A 22,063-nucleotide genomic window follows, 5' to 3' on the forward strand; every position below is an offset into this window, starting at 1 on the left:
ACTCTTAAAGAAAGCTCACAAAACAAACTAATTAGCAAAGCTTTTCTTATTTAGCTCTAGGCTTTGTTTCTCCTTGGATGATATACAATGCTTGAGGACTTGGGTATTTATAGCAAACCAAATGAAAGCTACACCACACACTTAATTAAACTAAGATTATTTGCTACCACACAAAACCCATTAATTGCACCTAATTTTTTTCCACTCAACCATACCTAACATTGATTCTACCTAACATTGATTCTCAACAGAATGCTCACCCATACACCTGAGTTCTGGGTATGGAAAGAACAGTGAACTAGTTCATTTTGATATTTAGTTTAGACTAAACTCTAGTTTACTGCAGTCATTCGAACATGTCTTTTTACTCACGGTTTGACTTAGTGTTCAGTCCTGAAAATATTATTGTATGTCATACTGAAGTATAGCAATTGGTTGCTTTTTCCACTTCTATGGTTCAGTAACAAAATCTCCACTTGCATTATAGTGTAATGACGAATTATACCAAATGACGGTACTCCAATACCACGGAATAATTACTCGTAGTCTTTGATTTTTGTCATCCAAATAAACACACATATCAAATACCAATGCACAATTGCATTACATTAGCTAACTAGACAACAGATTGGATCATCTCTTAAGAAAATAAACTTTGTTTAGCAATTCCCAACAGCAGTTTGATTTCTTGAGAAACTCCGTTCGCAGTTCAGTTCATATGACAGACGGATGCAGATTCTAACTTCTAATTACGAAGACGATGCTATTACAACTTTGACAAGTCTCCGAACCCCTTTGATTTTGAATCCTAAAACCGCATTTAGGTAAATTCAACTTGACAAGTTATTGAACCCCTCTCGACCATTAAAAATTCTTGACAGCTACTCGGTCAGTGAAGACGGAATCTGGGCGGGATCTCTCAGTTCCATTCCTTATCAAATAACATCTCAAAAGAATGAACAAAGAATGGAAGGCAGCATCGAGCCCTCTTTTGTGCAGTTCAGATCACCCGAAGAAGTAGTCATCTTGTCCAAAACTACGCCGTTCTTCAACAAATACTTTGCAACTTCCATCTCATCTTGCTGACCCTTGAATCCCTAATGAAGATGGTCTTGAGGTGCGACAACAAACAAAAAGGCACAATGTCTGGCGGATTCCCCAAATTCCATTGACACTCATCTTCCTCGTAATACCATTTGTTTCCCTGACAATTTCTTAAAAGAACGGAAAATAAGAATCTGTAAGAGCCTGCACATTTTACAGTCATATAGCACAAGTGAAATTATATCTTACATTATTTTGAAAGACAAAATGTTTCAGAATAGGTGAATTCTTCTAAGCCTCTGTTGGACACTCCCAGTAATTGCAATGGCGAAGAACCAGCTCCAATTTGACCAAAATTTTAAAAGCAGACAGATATGAAACCTGCAAGAAAGATTACTATTCACAAAAAAAACGTGTAAGAAGAATGGCAAATAATGTATACAAGCTAGGGCATAGTTACCTTCAAAATTGGAACTTCAAGAGTGTGATATTTAACATTGGAAATTCCCGCTAGTAACCTAGTTTCCCGGTTAGCCATGTGAAAATAATATGAAATGCGTGATCAAACGAATTTTCGCTTTCGCTAGAGATTTTGCATTCTCCTAATGAACACATGAGAAGAATCTACTACTCACGACTGCTAACTTTTCCATATTTGGAGAATTAATAAAAAAAGCAACATCTTCATCATCCGATTCTTGAACAGGAATATATTCATCTTTCAACCATACGTTCAATGTCTTCAGTCTTACACAATTAAATTTGCATCTATCTTCAAATCTTCAAGTACAGGGCAACGAGAAAAAAGCTCTTCAACTGAATCATCAAGATACTCAACCTCGATGAGAGTCGGGAAACACCCTGATGTAGGAGTAGAAGACAAGCAGAAAATAGAAGTTGACGACACCTTTAAAACTTCCAGTGTTTTGCATAAGAAGACGCTTTCAGGGAACTCAAAAGAGCCAAAACTCTTGTTATTGTTATCCAAAAGATCAAGATCAAGTTCAACAACATTATGTCTAATAGTAGTGCAAACCCAATTATGAAAACGGGAGAATTCCTCCATCGTTGTTTCTATAGATTCTTTCCTATGCAGACTGAATTTTCGGATGTCTGTTGAGTCATGAAGGGAGAGTACGTGATCAACAAACAGCATAAAATGTTTGTGAAAAATCCATGAAAAGGGGAAACACTCGTCATCGAATTCCAGATTGGGTGGAGAAACCCATAAGTTCTCCCATCTTCTTGACAGAATGGTAGTCTGCACAGCATCTAATATCAGAACGAACGAAAGCATGTGGCAAATAAGTGGATTTGGCAATTGACTGATCCTATCAACTCCCTGTAGACGCTTCGATTCCGAACCCATTGCTAAGTACCCTGATCCTGATGGCTTATCAAAAAATTATTTGAGCAAGTTTCTTAATGTAACATTTCAAATACATAAAAAAAAGGAGAATATTAATATACCCAATGCTTGGTTAAATACATACACACACACACACACACACACACACACATATATACATGCCCTTTATCCAAGGGGATCCTCATTCTTTGGTAAAAATGAGAATAGTTGTACGGCCCACCCTATATATATATGACTGAATTTACCAAACAGATAGCAAGGAAGGCACAAAGTTATGAAGAAAAAATACCTGAGAAATGGTGGATGAAGCTGAGAAAATGAGAACCCATTCAGCATCCCGAATGACAGCGTTTCACCATCTTTCTATAGCCAGCTGAGAATATAGGGTTTTACTCTCTCTTGCTCGAAATTGATTCGAATTTGAATTCAGCTTTACCCTCTCCAGATTTTGTCTTCTTCTAGTCTGCTCAGTTTCCAGCTTGCAGTTCTAGTTTTTTCCCTTGAGCATGTTGGTCTTTGGGCTTGCTTGTGTCGTTTGATCAGCTTTTGAGCCTTTTAATGAAATGCTAATCTACATATTCGAACTGTTTCACGTGCTATGGCTTTTGTTCAAATTCCGAGTGCATTGCAGTCATCCAAACACAACGTTAGAAAGTTCAATTTGATGTCTCTATACTCGATTTGACTGAGTGTCCGTAGTATTGGAAAAATATTTAGTATTGGAGTGTGGTCACGTGATAGTCCACGTGTTTAACGTTGGTGGACTACTATCTAGTGGTATGCTCTCTCGCAAGCGGGCGATTGTGTATTTACTAAAATTTTATATGCACCAATGCACACTTATATTTGCTAACAAGACATTTCAGACTGAATGATCTCTCAACATTTAAGAAAATAAACATTGCTAGAAATTCCCAACAATAATTTGATCTCTGGAGAAACTCTGTTAGCAATTCCAGTAGCGGCAACGAAACTTATAAGATAGACATATTCTAAATTTTAACCGCGAAGAATAAACATGTTCTAAAATTGTGGACTTCTCAAACATAAAATCCTTAAAACTGCATCCTAGATAAATTCAACTCGACAAGTCTTCGAACCCCATTTAAACGCACAAAGTTCCTTGTATACCAGCTTCTCTTGTTCATACCACTGCTCTCTAGGAATATGCATCCCGGGATAAATAGTAAGCTTCTTCAAAACGTCACTGTTCTTTAACAAATACTTTGCTACTTCCATCTCGTCCTGGCTTCCTTGAAATCCTCTCAAGGAGATAGTCTTGAGGTGTGACAACAAACAATCAGGCACAAGCTCTGGTGGATTCCATCGATCTTGTGAGTGCTCTGAGAATAGTTCTCTACAGCTGAAATACTGACAATTGCATATACACGTAATACCAAATTAAGAACGAATGAAATGAAAATTGTTAAAAGCTGCATGCTGGTACCATCATGAAGAATAAGGGGAAATACATCTTACTTGATCTCCTAAGGCAAGATATTCCAGTTTAGGTGATCTCTTGAGCAACTCAATTACCAACTCGCAGTAGTCACCATCATAAAGAGTAAGTTCCAATTGGCTCACATTATTAAAAGCAGGAAGATCATGCACCTTCATTAAAAAAAAATGTTGATCAATCAGAAATTGAACATTTGCTTACCATTTCAATCAGAGAACAATTAATAATAACAATTAATGGGGTAAGAAAGGAAAATAAGGGGAATTCAATGGATGTTCTCTCGCAGCTCGATTATTAAGTTTAGAATATCAGGGAAGAAATGTAAGAACTTTCTTATGACAATTCAAGTTTATTAAATATTTTCATCCCAAATCAAATTCTAACAAACTGTAAATAAGTAGGAGCATATTTACCTTCAACAGTGAAGGAACGCCAGACAGAGAAAGATATTTTACATCTGAAAATTTTTCCAGGGATGGAGTTGCCCTGTTAGAAAATCCAAGACGTTTATCTGGAAGGCCCCAAAATTCATCTTCATCTGAATAGCTAGCATTGTCACATGGAAATCTGTCTTTGAAATCAATTTCAGCTCTGACAAGAGACACTGAACTCTTCAGAAAGTAACTTGACAAAACATTGTCACTGAGACAAAGATTTTCCAGCTTTGGGGCATTAATTAAGTACTTGGTCCAATGACGAGAACTCGGATGGTCCAGAGAAATTCTTAACGTCTTCAATAAAGGTGCAGATATATAGAAATTCAAGACATCACGAAATCTTAAACTCAGATCTATACTCAATTCTTCAAGTATAGGACAAGAAGAAAAAAAATTTCCCAGGGAAGTAAAGGAATCAGTGTCTGGCCAGACAACTGAAATAGAAAGGACCTTTAGACTCGGGAAACACCCTTTTGTAGGAGCATAGGTAATACAATTTGAATACACAGTCAAAACCACTAGGGTTTTAGACCTGAGAAGACTTTGAGGGATTTTGAATTCACGACTAGGCGTGTTACTATCAAGGGTAAGATGAAGATCCAATTCAACAACATTACGCCTAACGGCAGTTCTAATCCATCTACCAATATGAGAGAAATCCTTAGCACTGAAATCCTGTTCACGCCTACAACAAAGAAGGAATTTTTGGATGTCTGATGAGCCATGAAAGGAAAGTGTACGATTAATAAAGTTCATAATGCGATTTTTGTCAACCCTATAAGTTTCAGGTAAATCGTCTTCATCAAAATTCAAATTGGGAACTGAAATCCATAAGTTCTTCCATCGTTTAGACAAAACAGTGGTCCATACAGCATATATAGTTGGAACGAATGAAAGTATGTGACAAAGAAGCGCATCTGGCAATTTACTGATCCTATCAACTCCTTGATGCTTTGAATTCGATTCCATTTATACCCTGGTGGTTTTCAGAAAAAATAGTTGGTTAAAATTGCAATCATTGCTGTAGATTTGAAGCTAAGAAGCTAGGTTTTATATATCCTAGGTAAAATTTCATACATGGTTATCCAAATACATGTACACTTCAAAATTATTAAAAGAAGGATTGAATTTTCTCAGTAAAATTTTGTGAAGATTTCTGATGTAACAAACTGAATTGTCAAGAGAATAATAACCACAACAACTTTGCAGAGGCTATATATATAATACATAATTAGAAAATAAAAATTGGGGATTGTGTCTTTCTCAAGAGATATCGAGACCAAGAACACAAAGGCAAGAGCTTAAATATTTTCTCAATTTTCTTGGTAAGCAAATAGATGGTAAGAAGTGAAAAGTTACGAGGAAATTACCTGATAAGAGACTCAAAGATGGTCCAGCACGACGATGCCAGCGCAGGGAAAATCACTGATAATTATCTGCTGAGAAATGGTGGGAAAATGCTAAGGTTTTGTTTTCCTACTTCTCTCCTTATAGCACATTGCTTTTCAGTTTTGCAAATCTAGCATTCAAAATTTAAAATTACGTTTTTTCGTTTTTTATCTAATTTTTATTTTTAATACAACAATATTTTAATATATTAGGTAAGAATTAATACGGAAATATTTTAAATTTGATTTAATTGATTGTGTGCTATGATTTGGAATTGTAATTGATCATGTAGGGATTGATTTGGAAAGAGATTTTAAATTACAAAAACGATTGCATGTATATCTTGATTTTAATTGATTGTGTGCGTATGATTTGGAATTGTAATTCATGTAGGGATTGATTGGGAAAGATATTTGAATTTCAAAAAAAAAAAAAAAAAAAAAAAATGAAAAAAAAGGGATTTAATGTATATCTACTTCGTATCATTGAAGTTAATACATAGTTTCCCTCTAAATTTATCTAAGCTCTCTCCATTTTCTTGATGTAAAAAATTTAAACAAAATAGATAACCTATTCTATACCACAACAAATCCTATACCTAGCCTATGGGGGTGTATTCAATTTAGATTTTGAGAGATTTTTATTCTTTTAATGAATCTAGGAGTATTCAATCAGGAGTTTAAGTGATTATCTGAAATTCAATGTGTATTTAATCAAGATTTTAAGATAGTTTATTAAAATCCTTATAAATCTGGGTGCATTCAATTGAGATTTAAAAAAAAAAATTTATAACTTTCCACGTGTATTCATCTAGAATTTGATTTTAAAGAAAAGTTGAGAAATTAGAGGGAATTAGAGAGATTTTGTAGTTTATTTTAAGCATCCACAAATCTCACATCTCTCCATGAGGTTTCGAGAGATTGAATCAACATTTTACATAGAATCTCTACAAATCAATTAAACTCTATAAAAATTCATTTATTTATAAACCCATTAAAATCTCTCTAATTCCCAATTGAATACACCCCTCTAAGTTTTGTAGAACAAAAAATTGATATTTTTTGTCATTTAGTACTACGATCTAGTGGTATTCCTTTCCACTACTTGTAAGTGAGAAGTTTTAGGTTCGATTTTCGTCAAAAACGAATTTGAACTACATGATTACTAATCCATTGTAAGACTAAACCCACCTCCTCCCTTTTAGTTTAAATAATATCGTTTGTTTAAAAAAAATATAAAATGATATTTCTTGTGTTTTTCATTAATAGTTATCAAAATAAGATATGCATTATAGAACACAGTTAGAGTTTTAATAAATAAAAAAAATAAATTAAGTATGTCATCACTAACACTATACTCACCATTGCCACCACCAGGTCCACCACAACATCCACTACCTCACCATCATTGCCACCATTGCCACCATCTTTGACACAACTGCCATCGCCACCACTACCACATCATTCACCATTGTCTCACCATCATCACCACCACCGCACACCATCTTAGACACCACCACCACCACTATCTCACAATTATAAAACACAATTAGAGTTTTAATAACAAATAAAATTATGTATGTCATCAATAACCCTATACTCACCATTGCCACCAACACAACATTCAATATCTCACCATCATCGCCATCACTGCCACCATCTTTGACACAACCACCATCACCACCACCACCACAACATTTGCCACTGTCTCATCATCACCACCCACCACCGCACACCATCTTTGACACCACCACTACCGCTATCGCCGCCATAATCATCGCCAACATGTCCACCACCACCTTCACTGTCTCACCATCACCACAACTGATACCCCCACCACCATCGTCGCCACCACCATATCTTCCACTGGCATAACCCTCGCCACCATGTCCATCACCACCTCCACTGTCTCACCATAGCCACAACTAACACCAACACCACATGCATAGCCACCGCCACTAACATCACAAACCACCAACATATTATCCACCGCCATCACCCCCCACCACCACTAACACCACCAACCACTTGTTGGATTTTAGAGCATATTATTGGGATAAACTTAATTTGAATAATTAAATACGCATGAAAAAATAATAAATAGCATACAATATGTTATCCTGATTATATATCATGTTGGTTATAATTAACATATAAAGCAACAAATTTAAATAAAGATGGCAGAGAGATACTTACTTGAATCCTTAGTCATGAACATGCTGCTTGACTAGAGCATCCACATGCTCACGATCTTCCTCCTTATAATTGATCATGTGAAGCTTCTCAATTGTTGAGCCTCTAAGAATATCCACACTGATAAACTAGCAACATATGATGAGGCCGATTAATTCAAATGTGCTAGCAGTATCTCTCACTTTGATCAATATGGTTTGGGCGGCACTAATTAAGGTGTTTTTGGATTAGGATTTTGAGGGACAAAACTAATTGCACTTAGCATATGAGAGAGAAAACACAAGGGATACACACACACACACACACACACACATATGCCCCCTTGCCGCACCTCTCCTTAGGCTTTGACGCCATGGGCTTTGTTCCATTCATCAAGCCCAATCACTTGTTTATTCGGGCTTGTGAATTGGACCCCTTTAAATTAAATAAAGCGTAAAGCCTATTTAATTAAAACCATGTCCAATATGCTCAATTAATTAATCTAATTTAATTAATTTTATATGATCATCATCCAAGTTAATGCTGCCAGAACTACGATAGTGTGTGGCCTCTTAGAGCATCTCTACAAAAGATGTCAAAATGTCCAAATTAGCAATAACGATAATAAAAGACAGCAATAATATTTTCCAACTGAGAAACCAAATCTCATGTGGCATGACATGGAAATACATCTCTTTCCCTTGTTGCCAAATTTGACAGTGCCTTCAAAAAAAAAAATTAATTAATTATTAAATGCTTTTTATTGATTTAAAGCACTGCCTTTTTGTTTCTTTTCATTACCGATGCTATATTTTAATATTTTTATACCTTTTAATTCTTTTTCTTTCATTCCCAATGCAAAGAAAATAAATATAATTTTTTGTTTTATGTTTAAAATTTGGCACGTCGGGTGGAGAGTAAAAATTTAAAAGATGTCAGAGTGCCATATAAGCTTTCAAATTTAAAGTTTAGGTTTAAATTTGACATCTCCTTTAGAGATGAATTTAGATTCTAACTGAAGCCGACAGTAAAATTTAATTAATGAATTATTTTATTTCAACAAACCATGAGTGACACCTAACAACGTTTAATGGCTACCCAGATTGGTAAAATTATACACGAACTAATCCTCATACTTTTTTGAACCTTGATTATAGTTACAATGTAAGAGGAGCACAATATGGGAACTAAGAAAACTAAGAACTAAAACCAAATGATTATCAAATGGTTCCTCGAAGTCGGGAGCATAATACTAGTCATTATCGATTCAGCGTGGAAGATATGCAGGAATGGAATAACCATTGCTTCGTTTCGTTCATCAATATTTTACCTGTGGAAGCCCGCTCTAAACAGAAACATATAGGACCCAGGTTCTATGAAAGACCAAAAGAAAGCAACTTGTCTTCCGACATTTGATTTTCCTTTACATTGTTGAAAGTATGAAGAAATTTAATCATAATTTTTCTCCAATGATCACTGCTTTCCTAGATCGCTACATATATAGGAAGAAGGGAAATTAACAGTTAAGTGAAATTGCACATTCTCCATTGCAAATACATGAAGTGAAAACTGAATAACCACCATAACCGAATCACTCCATAGTTGAAGAAGATAAACAGAGTTGACAAGACAATTCAACAGAAGAAAACAACCGATTGCAAACAGATTCATCTTGGACAAACAAAATGATGATTTCACAACTTTATAAACAGTTTAATCTCTTGAGAAACTCCGTTAGCAATTCCAAGTAGCGGCAATAAACTAGAAAGACAGAGAACTTTTAACAGCGAAGGTGAAACATATCGTAAAATCGTAGAATTCGTAAAAAATAAATCCTTATTAACAATTACACTTGCCATTTGTCCGTCGAGATCAACCAAGTTACAACTACTTAAGAGTTCTCCATACCACCTGAGGGTGAAGTTATCAAGTTAGGGTTGTCTAAGCAAAATGAAGGGCGGTTTCATAGTTCCCATAAAGGTTGGTTGATTATGGTCAATGAAGAAAACTCTCAAGTATTTCTACTAAACCCTCTTTCAGGACCCAAACACGAACTTCCTTCCTTGACAAAAATTCCATCTTTCGAAAAATATGGAGATGGAAAAGCCGACCGCTTTCTTGGTAAAATTGCACTATCCAGTTCAAATATTTCAGAATGTACGGCGGCTGCAATTTTTTCTTCTACGGAAATTGGCGTGTGCTGGCCGGGAGAAAAAAGTTGGAGCATCACTCCGATATTGGATGATAAAAAAGAGTCTCCTTTGCGCCTTTTGTTTTCGTCCTTTCAATGACGGAGTTAGAAATTTTTCATCGGGTGGGCTAGCTTAAAAATTAAATCTTTCTGAACAAAGAAACTTGATACTACATTTTCAGCTAGCTGAAGAAAATTTTTGCAAGGTTAGCCAAGAATTTTCGTTATTCAAACAAATTCAAACTTGTACATGTACAAGAAGCGATGAGAAAAAAGATGTGAGACAAAAAGACGGTTTGTATACTGTATTATATAATTAAACCGAGAGAATTTGAATTAATGACTAAATATATGGTAATCTACATTCGAAAATCAATAAAAATTACATGTAAAATTTTATTTTCTATCAAAAACTACCTAGGCTATAGCCCGGGGTAACCCTTACTGTGACTCCGCCAGTGCGTCCTGTGGCACGTTATATGCCTTGGTCAAAAACTTTTTTTCAGAAGTTTAAGAACAAGAAAGTCATGCACTATTATTCTTGTAATTCTTTTTTCAGAAGTGATTTTCGTAGGCTCCATTCATTTGACACCCTACAATTTCTTAAAAACACCGCATAATCACAACTTCCCTATGTATAATTCATGCTCTACTGTCGGATCAGATCAACCGAATTTGGAGAGGCAAGGGTGCTACTTATTCTCCAGGTTGAAATTGTATTAGAAGTTTCCGTTATTCCTAATTGCTTTTGATAAATATTCTCCCTTATTACATTTTGAATTTTCGCAAATTTGGTCCAATTTCTCAATTGAGAACTATATATATACCAACGGCTCGTTTAGAAGTACTTTTAAAATAGTTGAAAACGCTTTCTGTCATTTTAAAAGCATTTCAAAACGGATATGGATATTATTGGTGACAGTGGAGACCATTCAGTGCTCGTCTTATTCTGACTAGAAAGATTAATTGTTCCAAACTTACCAATTGCTTGAAATATTAAGCAACAACTCCTCCCTGTGAGATTATCAGTGACGACTTCCCTTTGTTGCACCAAGGACGATAGATATTATGAAAGAAAATACAATTAACAGATCATATGATTCGTCTGAGGAAGCTTGGAATTCCACAATCGAAAAACTACGATGCTCAATAATATCAAGAATTTATCTACAAATTCATAAATAAAATCCATACACAATCTCTAGACGTTAGAATATTACAGAAGCAAAAATCAAGAACAACAGCCGTACGAAACTAGGTAGAGTCATTTCCATCAACAGAGAAATTTGTTTAACGACAATTGCACGTCCTTGAACCCACTCTATATCCTAATATCGCACATTCTTTACAAATTCAACTTGACATGTCTTTGAACCCTTTTCAAATGTTGAAAATTTCCTGTACATCTCGTCTTCCGAACACAAAAATTTACCTGATCTTGGAGAAGTACGTGTATAAATAGTCATCCTACTTAAAACTTCGCCATTCTTCAACAAATACTTAGCAACTTCCATCTCATCTCGCTGACCCTTGAACTCCCTCATGGTGATGGTCTCGAGATGTGACAACAAACAAAGAGGCACGATGTCTGGTGGATTGTAGCCTGAATTCCATCGACGCTCATGTTCCTCCTTATACCATGTGTTGCCCTGCCAATATTTTTAAAAGAACAGAAAAAATAAGAATCGTTAAGAGCCGCATGTTGGAAATCAAGCTGCACAAGAGAAAGTGCATCTTACATTATTTTGAAAGACAAAATGTTTCAAGACAGGGCAATTGTTCAGAAATCCTGTTAGAAACTCCCAGTAATTGCAATCACGAAGAATCAGCTCCAGTTGGATTAAATTTTCAAAAGTAGGCAGATACGAAGCCTGCATGAAAAGTTATTGATCAATCAAAAGTTGATGCTCAAACAAAATATACGAAATGCATAACATATTAGTTGAACTCGTAACATTCCAAATTTAAAGAAGAAAAGCTTCCAGTCACAACCACAATTAATGTTTGGTATCGCTGAAAGAACAATAAGAACAAGAAAGTTTAAGAAAAATGGTAAACAGGTGAAAGCAACCTAGGGCGTAGTTACCTTCAAAATTGGAACCGAAACAGAGAGATTTCTAACATTGGAAACTCCTGCTAGCAACTTAGTTGCACGATCAGCAATGTGGCGAGAATTTTCGTCTACATGCCTGAAAAGAACTTTTGCTTCGACTAGAGATTCTTCATTCTCCAAATCAATATATGAGAAAAAATCGCCAGCCACAATTGCTAACTTTACAAGATTTGGAGCATTAATAAAAAACCGGACACGATCATCGTCCCCAAAATTACGTTTAAAGTCATTGCCGAACCATATCCTTAACGCCTTCAATCTAGGTGCAGAGATGTTTACATTTGAAACTACTACTTTTGAATTTACATCTATACTCAAATCTTCAAGTACAGGGCAGCAAGAAAAAAGATTTGCAACTGATTGATCAAGTTTCATTACATAGACATTTAGGACCTTGAGACTCGGGAAACACGCTGATGTAGGAGGAGCATAGGTAGTAGAAGTTGACGATACCTTCAAAATCTCCAGTGTTTTGCACAAGAAGAGGCTTTGAGGCAACTCAAATCTTTTGCAATCGTAATCCAAAAGATCAAGATCAAGTTCAACAACATTGTGCCTAAGAGCAGTGCAGATCCAACGATAAATATGAATGAAGTGCTCCAACGTTGGTCCTCTACAGTGTTGCCTATGCCTAGAAAGTTTAAAACTGAATTTTTTTATGTCTGTTGAGTCATGAAGGAAAAGTACACGATCAACAAACGTCATAAAACGATTGAATTCAGTCCATGATTGATTGAACCCCTCGTCATTAAATTCAAGTTCGGGAAGAGAAGTCCATAAGTTCTTCCATCTTCTTGACAGAATGGTAGTCTGCACAGCATCTAATATCGGAAGGAACGAAAGTATGTGGCAAAGAAGTGAATTTGGCAATTCACTGATCCTGTCAACTCCCTCTTGACGCTTCGATTTCAAATCCATTGGCTTGTACCCTGATGGCTAATAAAAAACATTACTGAGATCACTACTGTGTTCTACCTAGCCTTGATAACTTAGCAAGTCTTTCAATGTAAAAATTCAAAAAAACTAAAGCAAATGAAATAGATGGTAAAATTTTAGACGTATAATAAAAAATTGGGGAATTTTATAAGAACAAGTATTATATAGGCAAATCCTTGGTTATGCAGGAAATCAAAAGAATATCCAATAAAACATCCTTGTGAACAACAGAGTCACCTTCAAACAAATATTTAATATATGTGTATATATACGTTATATATATATATATATATATATATATGTATATATATAAGCAAACAGACTAAACAAGTGAAAAGGTTAAGAAGAAGAGTACCTGTTGACAAAAGCTTCTAAGATGGCCCTGGAAATGAATGATTTTTTTAATTGAATCAAGAGTCTGGACTCAGACCTTGATTTAGAGAGAGAGAGAGAGAGAGAGAGAGAGAGAATATTGAGTCGAAAAGTTCATATGTTGTACCTAAAGAACAAAAACCCATCGAAAATCAGAAACCCTTACCTTTTTGGGACTTGATTCGCGTCGGCTTCGCGTCGGAGAAGATGTGCTTACTTCTCTCTGTGTGTGGCTTGCTTGTTGCTGGCCGGATTCGCGTCGGAGAGGGTCGACGGAGGAGCGGCGTCAGAGAGGGTGGGTTTCAGCTTGAGTTCGCAGACGATTCGAGAATGAGAGACTGAAAAAGGTTCGAGGAAAAGAGTAAATTGTAAAAATGGTTAAATCAATTAGAGCAATAATCATTTAATTAAAAATATATATCTATTATTATTGGTCACTTAACGTTAATTCAATCAGAGAAATGGTTTCTCAATTTTAACCCAATTGTAGCAATAGTCCTTCCAACATAACTCATTTTGACAAAATTCTAAGAAGTTAACAAAAATAACTCTAGCTACACGTTTTGATGAGTTGGAGGGACCTCAATTGAAGCAATGTTTCTTCCAACATAACTTATTTTGACAAAATTCTAACGAAATTGACGAAAATGATCATAACTACACATTTTAATGAGTTGAGGGACCAATGGTAATGAATTTTTAGTTGAGGGATCATTGCTCTGATTTGATTAAAGTTGAAGAACCAGCTACTATTTACTCCAAGGGAAATAGAGACCTAATTTACAGTGGATGGTTGAGATTAAATCTTAACTAATCCAACGATCCAAGTTATTTGTAATTATAACTATAAATAAATATATATATATATAATATTGAAAAAAAAAAATTAAATATAATATTCGGTTCAATTCGGAATTACCCAACAATTTCATAGAGAAGCCCGAATCCCAAACCGAAACTTTCAAGATTGGTTCGATTTCGAGAATTTTGATTCGAGTATTTTTCGATCAAATTTCGGGACGATTCAGGATTTTTGAGAATTTTTTCCATCCCTAGTTGTATGTGGGGTTTGCGTCCCTACAAAGTATTCTGTCTTTTTTTTATTTTTTGTCGTAGAAATAGTAAAATACTGAGCTTTGTGTTCTCTCGCTTTTCTCCTCTGTTTCTCCTTTTCCTCGACATCATCGTCAAAATCTCTAATTTTCTCGCAACCTTGTTTAAATCTCATCCACAGGAACACGCACACACCAATCATCACGTCGTTTGTCCCACGCCTATATATAAATGTTCTAGGACTGCTAGAAAGCCATTGACACACACATACTTTAACGTTTTGGTTGGCGTGCTGACAAAGAGATAGCATCGTCAAATCTTAACCGTCAAGATACGGTAGTGAATTAAACAAGTTCAAACAGTATGTGATAACTCATAAGCAGATTGATATCCATGTACAGGCTTCCCAGAGTTTGGACTCACGTATAACATATCAATCATACAAGCTATAAAACTCCTCCCTGTGGGATTACCAGTCATGACTTCCCCTTGTTGCACCTAGGACAATGGCAATTGTTGCAAGAATGGCCTGAACATAAAGCGGTATTAGACGAAGGTACTAGCGCCGCAAAACAAGACTATTAGACCGGCAATGAGGCAAGTATTTGAAGAACAAAAGAAACTTGGAGGTAGATAAAACATAAGTTGAACAGTGAAAGGACATAAAAGTTACTCACGCCAAGTGTACAAGCGATATATCCTGGTTTCTCACGGGGGTCTATCCTGGCGCAAAGTAAGATGAATGCACCAACATACCAGGGGACGGTAGCTAGGAAGAAACCAAAGATAAACCTTCAAAAGAAAGAGCTTAAGTTTAAAAATATTCATTGATGTTATAGAATGCTTAATAGTTTCAAGATAACAGAAGGAGAAAGCACAAATTATGGAAGATATAAACTTAACAGATCCTATTGTTTTCTCAATGAAGCCAGGGAACTGATCTTAGTTTTTTGAAGCAATGAACAGAAAAGGTGATCATAGTCAATTGTATTGAAATGAGAGTAATGTCAACTAAAGCACTATCTTTTTTGGTTCGGCCGCAAATCCCATTTCTCGTGCTACTTGAACTTCTGCGAAACTCAATTCTTTCACACCTTTGCACATGAGAAATGTTTACTTTTACGTCACAATTGTGTCCATCAAATTCAGCCTATTCCATTTTTGACAATTGCCAAAACAGAAACGACTCTGCACAAAGAGTTTTCCTATTGATGTTGTAGATTTCTTGTCAGCTTTCCCGTTCTAAGTTCTATAAGTTTTTGAACACCGCGAAGCACGATCAGCATTTGAATTTCTTGATTAAAGGTTCCAGCACTTAAATATCAACCTACCATGCTAGACTAGTTGAAAATATCAGGGTCAATTTAAGTCGTAAACCCATACATCAGGATTGAAACATTCAGTTTTCGTATAATTACAGAACAATGCATAAAGGTAATATCGATCAACTTGTGCAAAGCTATTTAAAATTCAAAGCAGTAAAACTTACAGGCACCAGCCAAGTCCACAACCACAGCAAGGAAGGCGACGCTCTCTTACTGGTCGTCCTTCTGCAACTGCATAACCTATAAACAACAGAGGATATAATCAGATGTCTAATAAACCGACATCTATTACAACCATTCATCATTCATTAAGATCTGTGGTGAAAACGCACATCCAGCTAAAAAAAAAAAAAACAGAAAATGGAACACAAGCAGCAAACATACAGAATCAAGTCATTCAATTACGAAATTCCCACTCGTAAAACAACAACATTAATCCCCTAATCACACCATTACAGAAACGATCTAATCGCTAGCAGCGAACGAAAACGGGATTCTTGACATAGCCAATAACTGAGATGTTATTAACACCATTGTCTTTACTTGTTCTGTTCATAAAATCAAAAGGGTTGTTGTTGCAGTGACTGAAAAAGTCAACTAATTCCAACACACAAAGACAAATATTGAATTCGATCCGATCTTGTAGCTTCCAATCCCACCATAAAATACACAAAAATCCCATTTTTTTACTCTCATGTTTCACTAATCAAGATCACAAAGTATCATCATCATTCAAATTTAAGTCACCGGGCTACTACAGAACAAGAGATAGAGGCTCAATTGCATACCAGGAACGGTTTGATATCCATGAGTGTAGTAGTCAGGATGAGGCGCTGAAGGGCCACCGGCTCCCGGCGGCGGCACAGGCTGAGGGAACCCGGTCGGCGGAGGGTGATGCGGGGGAGGCGGTGGTCGGTAGTTGGCTACTCCTTGGAACGTCCCGTACTCGGGGGGTGGAAGCGGATAGCGGTGATGAGGATCACTTGAGACTCCCCTCTTCTGTTCGTCTTCGCTCATATTTTCTTGTAATAATCGTTGGTTTTCGAGTTTTTTGTGTTGTGTGATTTGGATTTGGAGTTCGGAGTTTTGGTTGCTGGAAGTTGGAACTTAGGAGTTAAGACTTGGAGATTGATCGCGAGGTGGGACCGTGGGATCTGTCGGAGCAAGTCAACAAGTCAATTAGATTTATTTTGTTTTCACGTTGGGCATGTGATATTGCAATCATGTATTAACGACAACTCATCTACAACGATAGATTAGATCATTTATTTTAGGGGCTTTTAGATCTAGGTTAAAAAATGTAGAGTGTTTTTAGGAGTGTATTCAATTATCTAATTATATGTTTTTATTGCTTTTATACTCATTTTATATTTTCTAAAAATATTAAAAATCAATTAAAATCTTCTAATATTATGCATTTTCCAACTCCAAAAGAATATATTTAATATCTTATAAAATAAAAAAACTAATATACTAACATAAATTTATCTACAAAACATTCTACCCTAACTCAAGTAACAAATATATGAATGTATATAATACCTATATGTGAGATATGAAACCTAATTAAAAGGTAGAAAAAACATAACATACCTACAAGTAAGACACATTAATCTGTGACAGGTTGATTATAAACAAAGAATCTGTCATATAGGTAAATAAATATAATTAACCTGTGATATAGGTTGATTATAAAAATTAAAAATAAAATCTATAAATGGTGTTTAAAGTAGGAGGAAGAACGAGAAATAACAAAAAGATAAATAAAAAGAAATAAGCAAATAGATAATTGGGAAGAAATTTGATTTTTATAATAAATCTTATCATTGAACAGATAACTATTGATAATTAAATAATTAAACATAACAAATTGGACTTATTTTAATAAACTGGACTATTCCTACTATTGGCTCAAAAAATTGGACTTATATCAAGTTTAAGGATGTGCTATCCACATGATTCATTTTACTTTTTACAAACTTCTTGATAATTTTTGTTCGTTAATTTTTTTCAATTCATTCGATCCGATGGTCGAAAATTAAAAAGATATGTGAGAAGTAAAACGGAACGTGTGGATATCACATCCCTTTATTTTGTTGTGAATTTAAAACCATCATGTTAAGTATGTTTCATTTCATATTTTGACACAATAATTAACAGATTGAAATTAAATTTATTTTAATTAATCGTAATCTTTCTCAACCAGTCCACCATGGTTTGATTTATGTCATCCAATGATCAAAGACTTATAAAAGTGTGTGGAATCCAATTTTTTTTTTTTTTTAACTTTCTCACGAAAAATAGACAAAAAGATTACCTTTATTAACCAATAAATTAAAGAATTATTTTAATTTTTAAGAAAAAGTTATTTTTGAGGAGGCTTGATTTGGCCTTGGATGTTAATAGTTATGCCTTATCCTACTGTGGGCTCTTCCGCTGAAGATTCAATGGGCTTGGGCAGCCAAAATATCCAAAACAAAAGCAAAAAGAAACAAAAAAGTTGTGTTGCACATCGAGGAGCAGACTGAACACTATTTGGTAGACAAATTTCAGCAATCCGGAACTTCTCTTCTCAACGTATTAGGAGCAACGACAAATTACAATTTTTTTTCAACTTGTTCGAAGCAACCAAGAAGCCGAAAACAAATCCGAAAGATGAAGGTATGAGCCAAAAAACCAAAATAATGGAACAAGTTTTACATGATGTAGTTGGGATTCGAATTGATAATTAAATTTGTTTGTTCAGAACACCGCTTACATAACCTGCCTAAGCCAAGTCAACAATAGATGCACGAAAAAGAGGGACCTTATTATAAAACTTCACTTTATTACACAATTTTCAAACATCCACCATCATAAAAAATCTAGCAGTTAGTCAAATATAAAGCTGTGGAGAAAACCACTTTAAACAAGCTATATGTATAGATGTTGAGATGATAATTAAAGAAATATACGATCAATTAAAAAAATACACATAGAATTCGAGATTATAAAATATTCAGTTTGAAGTAGATTCAATTATAAAATACACAATGCAGTCCTTCAATTGATTTAGAAAAAGAAAGAAAAACTAAAAAACCTAATGCGTGTGGAATTGTGGAAACATCACATTATCTGCTTCATTATATTAAGGCAAACAGTGTGATTATGCGTGGGGTTTGCATAAAGAAAATGAAAGAAAAGTTGTGCAGAGAATTAAACGATCGAAAGGTTGGTCAATTCGTTTATGATTTGAAGGTCCATGTATGCGCCCCTTGTTAGATTAAGACATGATTGTCCCTACGTGATATGTCGTGAAAGGTGACGGACTTTTATGTTGCAGGTTGCCCACTCCACCAGATCCGTTCCAAATATTATCCATCTGCCGACAAACGTTGGACTCGGACAAACCTAGCTATCCAATAAGACAAGGCAGTTTCACCTGCATGCAAGCATATATAAATTAGGGTTTACGGTTAAAAATAATGAAAAGAGTTTGAAAATTTTGTGTTTTAATGAAAAAGAAAAAATAAAAGGTAAAGTGAACAATACCATGATTGATTTTTTAGTGTAAAAATGTAATTTTTCGTTAAAATAAATAATATCATGAGCTTTCATTAAAATTTCCTTAAAATATTGTAGTCTTCGTTCTTGAATGTCGAGGAGGATGAAGAAATCTACACCTCGGGCTACCCAAATTTATCCAATCACATGGAAAGTTTAGCTTTAGTGAAACAATCGATCGATACTTGTAGATTTTTTTCAAGTACTAAATGCAAAATCAATATAAAATACTCTCAACACCATCGACTGCGAGAATGAGAGAGCCAACTTACTCTGTCAAACTTCACATTTGTAAAAGGCATGTATAAGTATTTATCTCTACATTTATCAATAGTAAACTATATATTCTTTTGACGAGGAAGGCTGAAGAAACTCTCTTAAGCTAAGGAGACTCTCAAAGTGAGGTTTTTTACGAACTTTCTATTATCTCATAGTTTAATGTTAATTTTTGTGCTAATATTTTAAAATATTATTTTAAAAACATTAGATGACAAATGGGAGATAGTTTATGGAGAGTCTACTTTTGGAAGAGTTTCCTTACATTTATCTTCTTTTGATAGGATGTAATATTTTAGAAAACATATAGAAGTTATTTATATGATACATTGTTAGTAAATAATTCATTAAAAGGAGAGATAACAAGTATAATAATCTATCAATAATTTTACTTCATTGTTATCCCAAACAAAGTGAAAACTTATTTAGAACGAAATATATTGAACATAAACACTATAACAGAGCTAAATTATTTTATTTCGACCAAAAAAAAAAATACCAACTTCTTTTACATAAGTTGCTTCTAATACAGAGAAAATTTTCATTGCGGATGGTACACTACGCGTTTTTATATAAGTGGTGAAAAATTGTATTTTTTTAGTCATCAACTTTTTAACACATATATCTCATCATTTGTATAATATCATCCCGTGTTCCGATCACATTGAAAAATCTCTTCCAAATACAAGAGACTTGCCAGTTTTTTATTGCATCTCTCCATTATGATCAACCCAATTGCATGTGAGGTTGATACTCCAAGCACTCGGCCCGACTCATCAAAGACTCGGGCCACTACCTGATATTTCTAAATATTTATTTTGACATTTATATTTATATTTGGTCAAAATTATGAGATTATATAATATACATTAGTCCTAAACCGTTGCAATAAATTAATACAATGTCAATTACGTGTTTAGACTTACTTCATCATATAATACACTCGTAATCTAAAACGTTGTGGGTTTGTGTTTTGATTCCAAAATTATTTTACAAAAATTCACTTAAAATCGATATCTTGTAGTTATTAGGGAAATTTTATTTAAACACATGTAACTTATTTCTACATTCAACTTACTCTTTGCACTTATTTGATTTTAACTAAACTATTAATATCTCTTTAAACCCAAATTTATTACCTATTATACCCCCATGAACTCAATTCAATATGTAGATTTTTCTTTACACCCATTTGATTTTTAACTCTATGTTTACACCGTCTGAAAATGAACACTGAAAATTGGGGTGTGAATTTAGTTATGGCTGACAACAAGACTGACACTTCTATAAATGTTGACAAAAACCATGTATCATCGTCTCTCCCTTCGCATTATCGATCAACGAGTGCATTGTTCTGGTTTTGTTTTTCTCTTCAATTTCTCCCCTTTTTATTTTTTAAATCGATAAAAGGCCATATATGAAAGGAGATTGGAAGTTTGAATAAATTGATGAGCTTAAAATTTATTCATGATGATTTTTGGTTAATTAATAAATTAGGTAGGGTTTGAGGTGATTAGGTTGTGTCTTATCGAAGTTGTTTTCTTTTATGATTGGGGGGTTTCACATAGTTGCAAGCAGCTACAGAAACAAGAAAATCGGCGCAAAAGATGGAAAGGACGAGAGAGAAGGTGGTGGTAGTGGTAGTGATGGTAGTGACGGATCGCTGCACGTGAATCAGGAAGAAGCATTGAATTGGAATAAGAGCTACGCAAGGACTCCTCCTTCAATCAATCGATTTCAACATGCCTTCTAATATTAATTGAAACACTTTCTTTCTTTTTTTTGTTGAGTGACTGCAACAATTTGCTGTTGCAGAAAGATAAACAAACTATGTGGGATTTATTGAAAAAAAATTAAAACCAAAATACTCATCTTCTAAACTCTAAAAAAATGAAATCAAACGAACAAAAAATTCATAAATTGACTCATACCTCGGTTGGAGGATTCAAAACTTCAAAATCACCATCCATCAATAAAAAAAACTTATTTTTCTCTATGAGAACTATTAGGGTTTTAGCTGGAATGAACATAGAATAAATAAAGAGTGATCGTAGGATTTAATTATAGTGTTTGGGTTTATTGATAAATTTGAGTTTTAGTATTAATTTCATTTTGTACTTAATAATAATTATGCAATAGGGTAAAATAGACAATTAACATTTAAAATTTAAGTTGGATGTAGAAAGAAGTTACATGGATTTAAGTAAAATTTCCCTAGTTATTATTGCCGTATTATATGAAACTCTACTAAAACTCCATCAAAACACAAACCCCGATGAACATGCGATGCGCAACCGATGAGTGCAACGCAACGAAGAGTTCATCGGAAAGGACGCCGTCGGCAAGGTCGGCCAGGTGATCGGTACCTTTATCTATTTTCTGTTC

At 34.7% G+C, this 22,063-nt stretch overlaps 4 protein-coding genes across 6 annotated transcripts; all 4 read right to left on the reverse strand.

Annotated features, from left to right (window-relative positions):
• Window positions 1-1,454: 1,454 nt before the first annotated feature.
• Window positions 1,455-2,413, reverse strand: LOC137741861 (F-box/LRR-repeat protein At3g59200-like). The gene has a single exon (XM_088680347.1). It carries the CDS (start codon window positions 2,411-2,413, stop codon window positions 1,793-1,795), a length of 621 nt encoding a protein of 206 aa, XP_088536473.1. The 3' UTR covers window positions 1,455-1,792.
• Window positions 2,414-3,481: 1,068 nt separating this feature from the next.
• LOC137742704 (F-box/FBD/LRR-repeat protein At2g04230-like) lies at window positions 3,482-5,278 on the reverse strand. Its single transcript, XM_068482644.1, has 3 exons — window positions 4,286-5,278; window positions 3,893-4,024; window positions 3,482-3,784 (listed from the first exon to the last, which is right to left on the reverse strand). The coding sequence occupies exons 1-3, from the start codon at window positions 5,276-5,278 to the stop codon at window positions 3,482-3,484; spliced, it is 1,428 nt and encodes a 475-aa protein (XP_068338745.1).
• Window positions 5,279-11,215: 5,937 nt separating this feature from the next.
• On the reverse strand, window positions 11,216-13,853 carry LOC137742703 (putative FBD-associated F-box protein At1g32375). Of its 3 annotated transcripts, XM_088680082.1 has the most exons (5): window positions 13,650-13,853; window positions 13,465-13,544; window positions 12,147-13,109; window positions 11,800-11,931; window positions 11,216-11,709 (listed from the first exon to the last, which is right to left on the reverse strand). In XM_088680082.1, exons 3-5 carry the CDS (start codon window positions 13,089-13,091, stop codon window positions 11,389-11,391), a joined length of 1,398 nt encoding a protein of 465 aa, XP_088536208.1. In that variant the 5' UTR covers window positions 13,092-13,109; window positions 13,465-13,544; window positions 13,650-13,853; the 3' UTR covers window positions 11,216-11,388. The 3 variants fall into 3 exon arrangements, with proteins under 3 accessions (XP_088536208.1, XP_088536210.1, XP_088536209.1); XM_088680084.1 differs by lacking the exon at window positions 13,650-13,853 and having other exon boundaries at window positions 12,147-13,102; XM_088680083.1 differs by lacking the exons at window positions 13,465-13,544; window positions 13,650-13,853 and having other exon boundaries at window positions 12,147-13,406.
• A 1,000-nt stretch (window positions 13,854-14,853) lies between these two features.
• LOC137743418 (large ribosomal subunit protein eL20z) lies at window positions 14,854-17,001 on the reverse strand. The gene is made up of 4 exons (XM_068483305.2): window positions 16,648-17,001; window positions 16,024-16,099; window positions 15,212-15,326; window positions 14,854-15,063 (listed from the first exon to the last, which is right to left on the reverse strand). The coding sequence occupies exons 1-4, from the start codon at window positions 16,874-16,876 to the stop codon at window positions 15,004-15,006; spliced, it is 480 nt and encodes a 159-aa protein (XP_068339406.2). The 5' UTR covers window positions 16,877-17,001; the 3' UTR covers window positions 14,854-15,003.
• Between the last annotated feature and the right edge of the window lie 5,062 nt (window positions 17,002-22,063).

This window comes from Pyrus communis, chromosome 11 (genome assembly GCF_041283825.1).
Source record: "Pyrus communis isolate YQ-2024b chromosome 11, ASM4128382v1, whole genome shotgun sequence".
Taxonomy (NCBI): Eukaryota; Viridiplantae; Streptophyta; class Magnoliopsida; order Rosales; family Rosaceae; genus Pyrus; species Pyrus communis.

What these genes read in the sequence shown, in the direction of transcription:
- LOC137743418 (XM_068483305.2), bottom strand. Translation starts at nt 16,876, where the DNA reads ATGAGCGAAGACGAACAGAAGAGGGGAGTCTCAAGTGATCCTCATCAC. An exon ending in TGGATATCAAACCGTTCCTG is followed by an intron (nt 16,100 to 16,647) that starts GTATGCAATTGA and finishes TGTTGTTTATAG; the next exon opens with GTTATGCAGTTGCAGAAGGA. An exon ending in TGTGGACTTGGCTGGTGCCT is followed by an intron (nt 15,327 to 16,023) that starts GTAAGTTTTACT and finishes TTTCTTTTGAAG; the next exon opens with GTTTATCTTTGGTTTCTTCC.
- LOC137741861 (XM_088680347.1), bottom strand. Translation starts at nt 2,413, where the DNA reads ATGGGTTCGGAATCGAAGCGTCTACAGGGAGTTGATAGGATCAGTCAA.
- LOC137742703 (XM_088680082.1), bottom strand. Translation starts at nt 13,091, where the DNA reads ATGGATTTGAAATCGAAGCGTCAAGAGGGAGTTGACAGGATCAGTGAA. An exon ending in TTTCGGTTCCAATTTTGAAG is followed by an intron (nt 11,932 to 12,146) that starts GTAACTACGCCC and finishes CTTTTCATGCAG; the next exon opens with GCTTCGTATCTGCCTACTTT. An exon ending in ATTTTGTCTTTCAAAATAAT is followed by an intron (nt 11,710 to 11,799) that starts GTAAGATGCACT and finishes AAATATTGGCAG; the next exon opens with GGCAACACATGGTATAAGGA.
- LOC137742704 (XM_068482644.1), bottom strand. Translation starts at nt 5,278, where the DNA reads ATGGAATCGAATTCAAAGCATCAAGGAGTTGATAGGATCAGTAAATTG. An exon ending in GCGTTCCTTCACTGTTGAAG is followed by an intron (nt 4,025 to 4,285) that starts GTAAATATGCTC and finishes TTTTTAATGAAG; the next exon opens with GTGCATGATCTTCCTGCTTT. An exon ending in ATCTTGCCTTAGGAGATCAA is followed by an intron (nt 3,785 to 3,892) that starts GTAAGATGTATT and finishes TGCAATTGTCAG; the next exon opens with TATTTCAGCTGTAGAGAACT.